The 15049-nt window shown below is 31.4% G+C and overlaps 1 protein-coding gene across 1 annotated transcript; it reads left to right on the forward strand.

Annotated features, from left to right (window-relative positions):
• The first annotated feature begins 28 nt into the window (after nt 1-28).
• LOC134710661 (metabotropic glycine receptor-like) lies at nt 29-14683 on the forward strand. Its single transcript, XM_063571048.1, has 8 exons — nt 29-53; nt 648-1116; nt 5051-5218; nt 6137-6260; nt 6834-7142; nt 12968-13077; nt 13596-13813; nt 14541-14683. The coding sequence occupies exons 1-8, from the start codon at nt 29-31 to the stop codon at nt 14681-14683; spliced, it is 1566 nt and encodes a 521-aa protein (XP_063427118.1).
• The last annotated feature ends 366 nt before the right edge of the window (nt 14684-15049 follow it).

A 15049-nucleotide genomic window follows, 5' to 3' on the forward strand; every position in this document is an offset into this window, starting at 1 on the left:
TGTAGATATCCTTACAACTTCCGAAGCAATGTCGTCAGATCTCTCTGAAATGTGTGTGACAATATTTGTATACCCCAGTCAACCATTTGCCTTAAAGGACTAGTAATTTTGACTTTACAGCCGATTACATTGAGTGTGTAAGGAAAGGTAGAATCATTGGTTAGCTTGCTTGTTAGCTGAACCGTGAAGTCATTATTAGATTAGGTAAACTACTCTTCTGTAACAGTAGACTAGATCGATAGGTAACCAATATATATTTGATGTAGGACTAGGCTACTTCGAAAGGAGGGTAGTATACCGTACCATATTATGACTTCACGGTTCAGCTAACAAGCAAGCTAACCAAGGATTCTACCTTTCCCTACACACTCAATGCAATTGGCTGTAATTATACCTATTTAAAAGCATTTTTTCATCTTAATTTTATTTTTTGTCAACGAGTTGTAGCAAAAAGGGTGGTTTAATTTTCATTCAAACGACATCTAGTTCCGAATTTTCGGTATATCTCGTATTTTAAATTTGAAATAAACAATGGCCTTTTCATTTATAGAACACGTCAAGTATTATTTCAATTTTACAAAATTCAAACATAAACATAAACTATAGACTTTCAGTACCTCTTGTTTATTTTCATTTTTTTGTACCAGGTGATGCTGACAAGGAAGCAATCCAGTTAGCCTTAGAATATGTTAGTAGAATAGAACAAAGTCCCTGTACTGGGGGTACCGACGAGACGCTAGACCTCATCTTTAACCATAGAGTTTGGGAAGACTTCGTCAGTCCGGCAATTCTTACATCAAACTTCCTTACATCAATTTTGCTGGCAAATAATGGTTCACTCGATTCACTAACCGATGAAATGTTCTTCTCTTTAGTAAAGAGTAATGTAATGGGTCTTACAGCCGTATTCGGATCTGGAATAGCAATAGAACCAGGGATTTATTCTAAATATTCTTCGTTTGTTCCATACGCTTACCATAAGAATGGTATTGTGTTTGCCCATGATGTTGCTTTGTCGTATACGTACCAAGATAACAACAAAACTTTGTGGTATCATCACTTAAGTAACAGGAACTGGGAAAACGCGACAAGAACAGTAACAAAAACAAAATTCAGGTAGGTTTATTTCTCATTGTTTCCATTTGTCATTTTGGGGCTATTAATAGCTGACTCTGCGGTATGGGTTTCATTATTGACGACTGTACGGTAATCTGTTAATAAGTTAAAATTGAGAATGAAAATTGGAAGTGTGTCAAGAGACAACAACCCGACCAAAAAAAGAAAACAGCCAAAGTACACTAATGGGTCATCAATACGGTGAGAAAATCACGCACATGGAGGCGTGCTTTAGTTGGCCCCTTCACAAAATATCCACTAGTTCGTTCAGTTATAATGTACTGACTAAATCCCAAAATACTAGTATATAAAAGAGACTAAAATTTAAAAAATAAACAAGAGTAACAAAGGCCAGGTGTTTACTTCTTTGACGCTTGTGGTGCCTCATTGGCATTAATACCACACCTTCTTATATTTTATTTTATATTTATACATGAAATCAAAACATGAAGAATATGCACTGTCCTACAATGTACTTGAATACAAATGTTCAGTCGAGTACGTGGTATATCACATGATTATTTTTCACTATTTTAATCCTTTACTAGGAAAGGGCAAAAGTAAAGCATCGTCAGACACGTCAATGTGTTTGTTCCAGAATCATTAATAAAATGATATCAAATAGCCTTATCAAGATAGATATTACGATAGTAAAGCAAATTCAATAATAATTATCTTTAGCAACCTTTATACGATTAAAAAAAAAGACTATTGATAATTTTATATAAATCTTCGCGATTCTTAATACATATCAAATATATTCTTTTCAGATAAAACAAATAAGATAATTCCCGTACTTGTTTAGCATACTGTTAAAAATAGTAGATTTTCTAATATTCAGTTTTGATAAGCAATTCCCTATTTTGCAACATACGGGTATCTAAGATTGAATCCTCAATGCTCTAGATCTTCAACTTTTTACTTGTTTTGGCATAAAAATTTTGATACGAGCGTCACTGATGAGTATTCTGTAGACGAAACGCGCATCTGGCGTACTAAATTATAACCTTAATAACTAATTAGAGCCAAACAGACAAAAAATAGAGAACCAGTATACACAGTGTTTAACTACAATAGAAAATCGATTCATAAAACCAGGAACATATATATTGACGTTAGATATACTGCTCCCAGATAAAATCTAAAACAGTATGAAATATTTTTTTTATAGCTGAAGAAATGGAACACAATGAGGACGTGATTGCTTAAGGTGGTACCCAACAATTTCACTATAATTTATTTGGCTCGTTTAATTTTCATAAAATTTTGACAAAGTATCTACTTTGACCCTTTAACAAAAATATAAAAATTTCAAAAATTTTGAACCAACCATTTTATCAGAAAATTATATTGTTTTTTAGCAGTTTGACAAACACCAATTTTGATCACTGTGAGGCTTAATATTCTCTTTACAACACAACGTAATTAAAACGTTAAGCTGACTTCACCGAGTTATCTCCCTGTAGTGTTAGGTACCACCTTAACTCGGAAATGATATACTTTTAAAAAAAAATGTACATATCAAAATCATTGTAAGGGGTCAGAAAGTGGGGTGGGGGTGGGAAACATAGTGTTAAACAACCACAAGTTAAAGAAACCAAAAGACTAATTACTATGAAAAAAAGGAAAACCACAAAAAACACTACATAGAAAAGGGAAATTAATACACGGCTGGTAATCTACACACGCATAACATTTGGTTCTGCAAAGAAAACTGAGAGGATTTTCCGGTTGTGCTTGAGTAGAGTATTAATTGTAACCGCTTCAAAGGGTATGTACATTTTTAAATCGCAATTTTCTTATTCAACTCATCCAAACATTGCGATTCGGAGAATGATATGCTGTGGTGAATACTTTAACGAAGAGATACATGTACAATTCACTGTTGTACGTGGAGTTGAACTCATATAAAATCAGTTGCCCCACGAGAAATTGCCCAAAAAAGTGACATTTAAGTTTTGAAATGGTTCTTTTAAAATGTAACAAACCTTCACGTTCAAGTTTAGTTTTTATTTGGTCAATGGGTATGAATGTCTTTTTGGGCGGCGTGTACACTGTCCGGTGTTGATAGACATCTTAATAAATCTAAAAAACCTCATATTGTCATTAAGTTAAGCGATCGGTTCTGATTGAGGACATCATAAATGCGTGAGGGGCCGTGCAATCCACTGTAAATAAATATGTTTTAATGATGAATCATAACTTTATATACAAGCTATGGGTCTTTGAAAGTTGCCTTAATATGGTTAGATTGTTTATGAAAAACAATCATTTGTGTGCATAAAGAAAAATTAAGATAAAATTTTGAACCAAAAATAAACCAATTTTTTTTTTATATGAATAAGTCTATTCTATTTTGATTTTTTTTTAGAAATTCAATGTGACGTAACTTTGTGCGGTGATGGCTATAACAAACTCGGCTGTGATTTTCTTAGTGCTGGTTAAGGTTGTTTTACGATCCGTTTTTCTTCTGTAGTTAGTCACAACTTCGATTTTATCAGGTATATCTATTTTATAGTCATTTTATAAAAACTATACTGGTTGCAAAAATATGAATTACTATAAATAATAAATAACAAAAACTCTAAATGTTATATTCAACATTGCCATAAAAGCGGGAGGTTTTTCATACCAAGAAACCAGGTTCATCCCCGCATTTATTTCTTAAAATGTCCTGTGCCAAGTCACGAAAATGGCCATTGTGGTATTATAATTTGTTTCTGTGTGTGTTACATTTTAATGTTGTGTTGCTGTTGTGTCGTAGTTCTCCTCTTATATTTGATGTGTTTCCCTCATGTTTAGGTGCTAACCCTGAATTTGTTTTTTTCTCAATCAATTAATAAGTTTCGAACAGCGGTTTACTACTGTTGCCTTTAATGGAGACATGTTTGCAATTTATTGGTCATACTGTATGTTTATTTATATACAGAAAACTTAGTGATTTATTGTATCAATCAAATTATTTAAACATATATCGAAGTTTATGTTTTCACAATCAATTTTATTTTGAAATAAGCAATTTAAGGGGAGATAACTCTTTTCATTAACAATATATACTGGGCTGATAGAATTGGTTTTTTTTTTAGCTTTTATGTGTAGCAAGAAACAAAATCGTTGACACACTATTTTCTTTTTATTCTTCGTAAAAGATATTGTAAAACCTATCTTCTAACAATTTACTTCCAAGATTCTATCTCATAGATTTTTTTGATGAACACAAATGAATTTCATGAACAATCTAACCGCATTTAGGAAACTTTCAAAGGCTCATAGATTGGATATAAAAATATGATTTGACAACCCCTCACGCATTTACGATGTCCTCAATCAGAACCTATCCCCTCACGCATGACATAATGAAAATATGAGGTACACGCCGCCCAAAAAGACAGTCATACCCGTTGACCGACTAAAAAGTAAATTAGAACGTGTAGGTTTGTTAATAGAACCATTTCAAAATTTAAATGTCTCTTCTTTTTGGAAATTTCTCGTGGGGCAACTGATTTTGTAGGAGTTCAACTCCACGTACAACAGTGAATGATACATGTATCTCTTTGTTAAAGTATTCACCACAGCATAGCATTCCCAGAGTTTCAATATTTTGATAAGTTGAATAAAAAGATTGCGATTAAGAAATGCGCATACCTTTTGAAGCGGTGACAATTACTCCACTCAAGCACAACCAGAAAATCATCTTACGGTTTTCTTTGCAGAACCAAATGTTCTGCGTGTGTAGATTACCAGCCGTGAAAAACGAAGCATGTAAAACAGTCATTGTACCCGGTTCTGAAGTTTTGGTCTAGATGTGAAACCAGTATGTACTTACGCAATAACAGATTGATGATGTATGTTTTAAGGGAAATACAAACCTTTTAAATAAATTGAAATAAGACAGTAAGCTAGCAGACTATTCAATAGCGCGGTTTTGTTGCAGGTCAGGAAATATATCCTTACCGGAAATAGAGACAGTTTTACTTACAGCCAAGATAGAAGACGGTCATTGGACCAAACCGTACTTTGACTGTGGTGGAGGCGATATTTGGATGGTTACATTTACATCTCCTTTATTTTCACTAGATTTAACTGGACAGCCCAAGTTTCAGTAAGTGTTAGAGTAATAATAAATACAACGAGAGAGATGCGATATGAAACAGAAATGTAACCTGTCAAACGAGCACGTGTTTGCCTCAAGTCAGTAAACTCGATTTTGATTGGCTTATTTCAATTGTTTTTTTTATATAGTGTTGATTGTAGTTATTTATTTTTTCGATTTATTTTTTTCAAAACAGGAAAGACTCTTGCCGATTTAAAGCCTTTATACTCGCATAATTTACACACTGGAACTGTTATAAAGTTACACAATGTATGTTGACTGGCAATTACATTTTGTGTTTATTTTAAAAATCTGAAAGATAATACAATTAAACTAAATGCTGCTTATTTTTCAATTAAAACAGGAAAAAAGAAAATGGGAATAGCATACTTAATAGCCACAAAAAACAAATGTAAAGTGTTTTTTGCTAAAAATATGTTTGCCATTTGCTTTCATTTGATATCAATTTGATTTAAAGTCTTTTGTTATATGTTTCCAATATTTGGCACCAATCATTCTAGGTTATAACATTTGTTTTTGAATATGTAATATAATGTTGTTGAAGGAATTTCTGTGACTATTATAAGCGTTTTGTGATATACAAAAGGGCGTTCGGGACATTCTCTTGTTCAAATTACTAATTTCAAATTTGATTTTTCACATTCCTGACATATTTACAAAACAAATTATCAGTTCTAAGAAAACATTACTCACTTTCAAGTTGGAACTGAATAATGACAACTTAAAATTTCAAGTTGAAAGTAAGAACTGTCAAGTAAGAAATGCAAATTTTGAAAATAGAATGTCTCTCCCAGATTTTCCTTATCGCAAGACATTATGTTTGGGTTCTTTTAATGAACTGCTATTTTCATCTGTTGTTATAATTGCGTCAGACATGTTATCTTTTCACCTTGTGTATTACTTTAGAGGTATAGCTTCAGTTGACATAGAGCTAACGAATATCGACATAAATCAGTGTGATCCAGATACCAATAGTTATAGTGCCCTGGACGTATTCCGAGGAACCCATGCATGTCCTGACACAACTGAGGTACATGTGTTTCTTTAATTTGTGTTTTTACAAATTTTAAAATTTTACGTCGGTCAGTGAAATAAAATCAACGGTACCAATTTTGTTGCACCAGATGCGCATTTCGACAAAACATGTCTCTTCAGTGATGCTCGTGGCCAAAATATTTGAAATCCAAATCTTATATAAAAGATGAAGAGCTATAATCCAAAAGGTCCAAAAAGTATAGTCAAATTCGTGAAAGGAATCAGAGCTTTGCATGAGGGAGATACATTGATACTATGTTTACTTTCGAAATACTTCATGTACAATGTATAACCTATATACAAAGTTTATTTAATCTTGTTATTATTATCATTATGACCTAACTAAATTCAATACTTTTATTAGTATGAATTGTATAATAATTCAAAGTGGAGAAAACCTCAGTATGCTATAGTAGTTTATCTTCAGATTTACAGGAGATTTAGTAATACAAATAACACGTAATCCGTCCAATGAAATTATTGATAGAATGAACATAATCTGAAACGTTTCTTGACTTAGTAGGTTTCATTTAACCATATTTTAACGTGCAATGTTTCTTTTCTGTAGTGTGTGTTTCTGAAAGGACAAGGTTTTAAAAAAGGTGCTTACCAGTGTGTTTGCAGCAAAGGTTACTACTTTCCAAATTTGAACGCTCAAGTTAAAGCTTTCGGGGGTCTAGAAGTGGAAAACTCTACAGATACCTCTCATTACAAATGCTTACCATGTATGGAGGGTTGTACGGAGTGTGATGATGATTCGCCATGCCTGTACCAGTTTATGTTTGCATTCAGGTTCCCGGTTTTACTGGTTACTCTCCTGACGTGTATTGCTATAGGAAGTTTGTCTGTCATCACTATTGTCTTCAAGAATGAATTGGTACATATTTATGTATGATGAAGTAAAAAAAATTCCATGAAAAACATAGACCTGTGTGGAGTAAACGTTCTAGACACTACAAGCTTTTAAGCATACTGGAACAATAAATCCGTTTAAACAAAGGAGTGTCTTTACCCCAAATATAAGTTCGAATTGAAAATTTATCATACATTTATAAGTGTTCAATATTTCACAATTTACCATCTTGTAAAATTTCCGGATTATTTCTGGATTTATATGAAAATGGAAATTGGGCCAAAATTGGACCTCAACACCCCTATTCCTTTCTACTCTAAATATTAAGACCTCAAGAGTCCGTCACGAGTATATATAGCAGAGGACTACGTCTGAAATAAGAGGAATATCGATATTACCAACAAAAATACCTATTACATACTTAAGTTAGGTTTTTAACGAATTTTACCAATGTCGATTTAAAGGATTAGAAGAAACCAAAGATTGACTGTAACAGGTAGGTCAAGGGTACACAAAATAATAGGCAATCGAAAAAAATAAATCAAACTAAACATGTGCCAAATCAGTATTGGGATACCGACGTATTGACTACATCATAACAAGTCATCTCCATTTTAATAATTCAACCAATACCTACGTATTGAATATTATAAACCAATATACATTTGGAGTCATTTCACTCTGTATCTACGATGCATTGGTTAAACTTACTCCCTTTGTAAAAAAATAACCACTACTATACAAGTAGACTGGTTTTTTTTTGTGTGTTTAGAATGGCCACAAATGACCGTTATTGTTCATTGAAAGCCAACATCAAGTCATGTTTGTTTTCTTCTTTAATACTCAAGCGAAGTTGTCACAATTATGTTAGTCATGGCCTTAAAAACAGTCATTATTATTTGAACCAATCTGTTCTAACTTAGATTTTTTTTAACAAGTTCACTAACGCTGAGAATAAAATTCGAATATCACGGCCCAGTCCTTCTGTAAACTGTTCAACAAATCTTTGACTTCCATGAAATGTTTCTTAATCAACGTCTCAGAAAAACAGATTGTATAATTATAAATAAAGTAAACGTCATTCTTGCATCTAAGGAAAACATATTTTATTGTATAGTTGAAACAGAAAAAAGTTGAAATTCTCAAATTTTCTTAGAAGAAATTGCTAATGAATAAAACATTCTTTAACTTTTTTAGACAAAAAAATAATTAAAAAAACAAGATGATATGTATTATTTATTTTTTCGAAATCAATAATGTTTCTTGTCACATTTTAAGGATTGAAGATCAAAAAGATTTTAGATAGATACTTGTGAATGTCCGTGTTTAAGTTTCATTTTCAAATCTCCTTCAACTGTATTAATTATAAGATAAGATGAAAAAATAATTAAGACACAGAAAAGTTATCGATTAATAAGCGGAACAACTTTAATTTTTAATAATACTATTCTATATTTTTTCGATTTTATTTTTAATAATCTGATATTTTTGTTTCCGCAAGAGGATATCAAGATGAAATTAACAATAGACATTGAGCTTTTTATTATATAGACAAAAATGGTCGATGATAAATGAGATTTACATAAGTTTGTGGTCGTTACTTTTTTTGCAACTGTATTCACGATTTCTTCTGTTTTTATATAATAATATATCAGCTAATATTTTTGCCTATCTATCTAACACAATAATTGATATTAATACCCTTGAATATAGCCTTCATCCTGACACAATCATATACTTCGTAGAGTACTATAGAACAGTTAGCCAAGATCCCAGGCTACCTCGAGAAGTTCATGTGTACATTGATTTTAATGCATCATTTAATGTGATGTCATTGTATCATTTTAAAAAATCTAAATAGCTATGGAGAACTGTTCAAACATTGAATGCAAAGGGGCCAATACATTGTCGTGTGCTCCCTTTATCCTTCGTTCTCCGTTTACTTGTCAGATATAATGTATGTTTTTAACTGTAAATCATTTAAAAAAATAAACAAAATTCCAGTAAAAACTTTTACAATAATCAAATATGTTGCTAGTCTCTACAATGTTGAAAATACCACATGCATGAGATAAACTCGTTGATCATATCATTCAGTTTGTAGCTATTCGGTCAAAAATTAACTTAACGAAAAAAATGTGAATTATTGATGCTTAACCATATAAACTATTAACAGGCTGTACAATAAATCAACATTGGAAATTAACAATTTCAACATTTTAAATAGTTAAAATCTGATTTGATTTGTTTTTAAATATTTTGTTACTAGGCAATAAAGACCGGAAGTCCGATTTTCTTGTTGCTGATGTGTGCAGGCGGAACACTAGTATGTTGTACGGTATGTAGACTTAGTACATAATGAAGAATTTATGTTATTTGATTTATGATTCATTTGAAAATATTAAAAATATGCTTTTCTCTTTTTCTGTCTTATTCTCTCTTTTATAATCAATTGCATAGAATAACCCCCAGGCACATAGAAAATGTAAAGATTTTAAGCAAAATATCTTTTGAATCTGGCCCGAGTCAGTTTTTGTCTAAAGAATATATCTCATATTAAATTATTTGGCAGATATTGTAGTTATTTATGAAATGCACGAAGGTTTAAGCTAACAGAAAATTCGAATGACGCAATAAAGAACAAAAATATAAATTTGGTGTATTAACTGTCTTCTGATTGGTTAAAAGTATTAGTTTTATTTTCAATTTTGTCAATTTGTTATTGGCAACACGCACCTTCTATTCTGATGTTTTGTATTTATACGCCAATGTGTGTGTACCTTGTTATTGTTAATATAAATAATATTAAAAGTTCTTTGAGCCTTTTTTGATAGAAATTTATTTATAATGAATGGCAATAATTTTTTTTTAATTTATTGAACCACAAAATTAGTTTTTGACTCTTCACATTTTACAAAATCCGTTTCGCGTATAACTCAATGAGAAGCGTTCAAAAATAACTATATGTTTCAATAAATTCAAAATAAATAATAGCCATTCAATAAAACAAATATACAATATAAGGTCAATGTCAGATAAATATTGTCCAACTTGTTGGTATGAAGGTTAAAAACTGGGGAAAGGCGAGTTTCTACCGAGCCCTTCCCCACTTTTGCGCCGAGTACAAAAAAGTTGATACTTTTCTGACAATAACCTAATTAAGAAATAATTATTTTATGCTCTATGCTAATTTTAACATCGGTAGGCTTTATATTTGTCGATCTTTTACACTGAGCGTTAGCGAGGTGTAAAATGGGATCAAAAATAATGCCACCATATTCAAATGAGCATAGAGCATAACATGAAGGAAATATTTTGATTCTTATAGGACAAATAAAGTATTTCTATAGGTTGAAGCGTACGAAAACACCGTAAAAATGTAGGCTGTTCCTGTTTCCTCCCCGAGGAGTCTGTACATTACATTTCATAATTGATAAGTTTAAAAACTACTATTCTAATATGACGTCCTTATTACGCTTTGTAAACAAAGCCGTGTTCTAATTAGCACAAGATATGTTTGACACATGCGCACAAATTTATGTTTATATTAAAGTTATTTCCGTCGTTATTCTATAAAATATATACATACAAGTAGATAAAATAAACTTTATAATATATGTTAAATCGAACAACATAGTTTTACTCTGCTCGTATTTTTTTAACTTATCAAATATGAAATGTAATGTATAGACTCCTCGGGAGGAAACGGGAGCAGCTAAACATTTTTACGGTATTTTCGTACGCTTCGAACTATACAAATACTGTATATGTCCTATTAGAATGGAAATAATTCCTTCATGTCATGCTCTTTGCTCATTTTAACATAAGTAGGCATTATATTTGTCGATATTTTACACTGAGCATTAGCGAGCATAGAACATGACATAAAGGAATTATTCCTTAAGCAGGTTAAATATATGTTGTTTGATAAAAGTATATAATACCAGTTTATGTTAGTTGCTTAAATGTATATATCTTAAAGGATAACGATGGAAATAACGTTAATATAAACAGTAAGTTCGTGTTCATGTGTCAAACATAGTTTGTGCTCATTAGAACACGGCTTTATATTACAAAGCGTAATAAGGAAGTCATATTAGAATTGTTTTTATACTGCGACTTAAATAAATAAATTCATAGCTATTTATACACAAATAGTTGCAGTAAAGATATTAATTTCTGACATAGCTAATGTCTTTTGAATAATTATAGGATGCTATTTTGAAAGATTTATATATATATAAAAAAATAACAATAATACCGAACTCAAAGGAAAATTCTGGTAGGAATTTCCGTAATCAAATTGCCAAATCAAACGATAACAACTGTCACATGCGGAGGATGGTAGATTTTTATAATATTGTTTTGCTTTTTAAATCAAAGACATCAAACCTTGATTTTCTAAACATTTTTTTATGTAATTGCTTTTAATGATTATTTAATTGGATAGTTGAGAGTTTAAAGCCTACTAACTTTATCTTTAAAACAACAAAAGATATGGCTATCCGGTCCGATGCATAACGTTTGCGCGCGTTACCATTACATTTGCGCGCAAAATCATTACGTTTGCGCGCAGCTTTTGATTATATTTGCGAGCATTAATTTGACAAGTAAACGCTAGTAAAACAGTTAACTGTTTACAAAACTTTGAATTATTCGAAAAACTAAGGATTTTCTTACCCCAGGAGTAGATTACCTTAGCCGTATTTGGCACAACTTTTTGGAATTTTGGGTCCTCAATGCTCTTCAACTTTGTATTTGTTTGGCTTTTTAACTATTTTGAACTGAGAGTCACTGATGAGTCTTATGTAGACGAAACGCGCGTCTGGCGTATAAAATTATAATCCTGGTACTTTTGATAACTAATAATACTATTCATTCATTAATTTATTTACCCTTTCCGTACATTCAAGTCCCCTACTTTCTATCAATGGGGTGAAAGGAGGATTTCAAGCAGGATAAGTCCGTTGTATTATATCTATCAATATGGAAAGTATATTCATTAGTTATCAAAGGTACCAGGATTATGATTAACTACGCCAGACGCCCGTTTCGTCTACATAAGACTCATCAGTGACGCTCATATCGACATATTTATAAATAAAACCAAACTAGTAAAAATTTGAAGAGCATTGAGGATCCAAAATTCCAAAAAGTTGTGCCAAATACGGCTAAGGTAATATATGCCTGGAATAAGAAAATCCTAAGTTTTTCGAAAAATTCAAAGTTTTGTTACGGTATGCTCAATATATTCCCCCGATTTGATTTTTATTAGCTAACTTTAAATTATTTTAAAAACCGATTGCTTTTCGGGATACTTGTTCACTCTGAAATATAAGCAATAAAGTTACATGTATGCTTTAAGCTCTACATTACAGTTGTTGCCTTTTCCGCTTGTACAAAAATAGCCACGAAGATATAAGACAGCATCTGATTTGCATGAAAGTACTATGTAATTAAAATATTTGTTGATGGGCTAGCTGAAGGACGCCTCAAGGTGCGGGAATTTCCCGTTGCATTGAAGAACTGTTGGTGACCTTCTGCTGGTGTCTTTTCTTATGTCGGGTTGTTGTCTCTGTGACACAGTTTCCATTTATATTCTCAATTTTATTATATCTTTTTCTTGTTTGAAAAGAGCTAAATGTTTGAATAAAATAGGAAAGTGTCATTACCTCAACTATTTCATGTGCAGTAACACTACACTATCAGAGGACATTTTATAGTTATGGAATTGGAATGTTCCGGTTTAATTGCCAAAACACGCTTGTTTCTTTTCCCAAAAAAGACCACGCTTGTTTGTCAGTGATGATATTTACCATGAAAAAAAATTGAACTTCTCTAAATTTTAGGGATTCTTTGCTTATCCAAAAGCCTCAAGTTTGCTCTGTATATCACAGATCTGGGTGTATCATATAGGTTTTAACTTAATGTACGGAGCTCTAGTGATAAAGACATGGAGGTATGTTTGTGTATTTGTGAATTTACATTGATATATTTTTCATAGCATGTATTAAGAGTTCATAAAATTCATAAGTTTAAACCAGTGAAAATAGAAATAATTGGATAAATCTCACAATTTTTGTGTACCTCGAAAAGACCTCTCATTACTAATTACGGTCACACTAAAACAACTTCAAATCAAACATTGAATTCCTGACAAAGGGAAATATTTTTTTTGTACAAAACAGTCAATCCATTGATAGAAAAGAAAAATAAAAAAAAATTAATTTCAAGGAAAATTTAAAACGGAAAATCCCTAATCAAATTTTGAATTTAAAAGCTCAAACTCATCAAAAGAAAAGAAAAGAACTGTTACACTCCTGACTTGGTACAGACATTTTCTTTAATTTCATGTTAAGAAAAAGTGCCGAAATAAGATTATAACTAAATAACAAAAACATTAATTCTAAAGAATATTTAACATGTTAAATACGAATTTATAATTATCAGCACTTGCTATTTATCTTCCTTTTTTAGAATAGCTATTATTTTCCGACCGGCAAGCAAACTACAAAGAGTAAATTTACCAGACAGAGAACTTTTAAAAAGATTTTTACCGCCCATGTGTGTTGTAACTATGTACCTCCTAGCCTGGACGATATCTACAAAAGGCACGACAGAAATCTTAGAAACTTCAAATTTACTGAAGTATGATGTTTGTTTAAACAGATATTGGCTTTATGCCATTCAATGTGGTATGTACTCACTTCAAAGAAACATCCGTATTTGCATCGCATATTAAAGCAAAAGTTTTATGCAACCTTCTTCTACTAATCAAAATTGTTAAAATCTCAGTTGAAGTAACCAGATACAATTCTTTTCACCCTAACTTATGTCATACATTGATGATGAAAGAGAACACACAATGATTTAATAGACAGCGCACTATATTTAAATTTACTGGTTTTTTTTTTAAGGTGGGGATGGCGCATTGATCGACAAATTGCAATATAAGATCCAATTTAGAATCGAGATAAAACAATATATACTTTGTAAGATAAAGGTGCATACAGATGTTGATTAAATACCGTCCAAGGCAGAAAGAGGATTAAACGCTCACATACGTTTAAACCCGTCGCAATATAGGAACCAAAAATCCAGAGTTTGTTGTCTGCTATACACTTTTGCTCTATCAGACCGTTAACTTTTTATTTTGTTTTGTTTTGCATTTTGTCATATAAATCTTGCCATGTAAATGCTTGTAATACACGATATGTATATTCTTTGTTGTAATTTCTTTGTTGTATCAATGAAAATATCCTCATTCAAATATAGGTTGATTTATGGAACAAAAGGAGATGTGGTTAAAAAAAATAATAATTGCTACTGAAACAACTCTCGTACCAAAAACAGTATTCAATAATGAATAAAACCCATTTCGAATACTCACTATCACAGCTGTTCTGTTTGTTTACTTTTTAGCTGAAGTTTGTCTTTTATTAGCTGGTTGTTACATGTGTTACTTGGTCAGGAAAGCACCGGGTCATTTCAACGAAAGTAGATACATCACATGGGCTGTGTATAATGGAATAATACTTGGTAGTTTTCTGTTAATTCTAACGTAAGTAAATAAAGGCAGCAGTAGTTTACCGCTGTTTGTCATATATGTTTAATACATTTTATTTTGAAAGCATACTACACATTCGTAAATAAAGTGAAGTAAGCATCAATCTATCGGTCAGTTGTAAAATTCTGATTGTGAGCAGATGATCAATAATAAATCAACAGAATTTTTTTGCAATTCTCAAACGTTTTTAACGGGCAAATAACTTTCTATTGAAATTGTGAAATGATTTTTATTTTATTCACAATTTTTTTTCAATAGAAATAGCTTTCTCTGTTAAATTAAAAAAAAAGTTATTTCATAATTTTTACGCATTTCTAAGGTTCATTATAACATTTTTAAAAGTATTTATATAAATATTTTTAGA

This window comes from Mytilus trossulus, chromosome 3 (genome assembly GCF_036588685.1).
Source record: "Mytilus trossulus isolate FHL-02 chromosome 3, PNRI_Mtr1.1.1.hap1, whole genome shotgun sequence".
Lineage (NCBI taxonomy): Eukaryota > Metazoa > Mollusca > Bivalvia > Mytilida > Mytilidae > Mytilus > Mytilus trossulus.

Bases quoted from the DNA above. Each gene is read 5' to 3' on its own strand.
- LOC134710661 (XM_063571048.1), top strand. From the start codon at position 29: ATGTCGTCAGATCTCTCTGAAATGT. The intron at 1,117-5,050 runs GTAGGTTTATTT...GTTTTGTTGCAG, and splicing joins GTAACAAAAACAAAATTCAG to GTCAGGAAATATATCCTTAC. The intron at 7,143-12,967 runs GTACATATTTAT...TCTAAATTTTAG, and splicing joins TTGTCTTCAAGAATGAATTG to GGATTCTTTGCTTATCCAAA.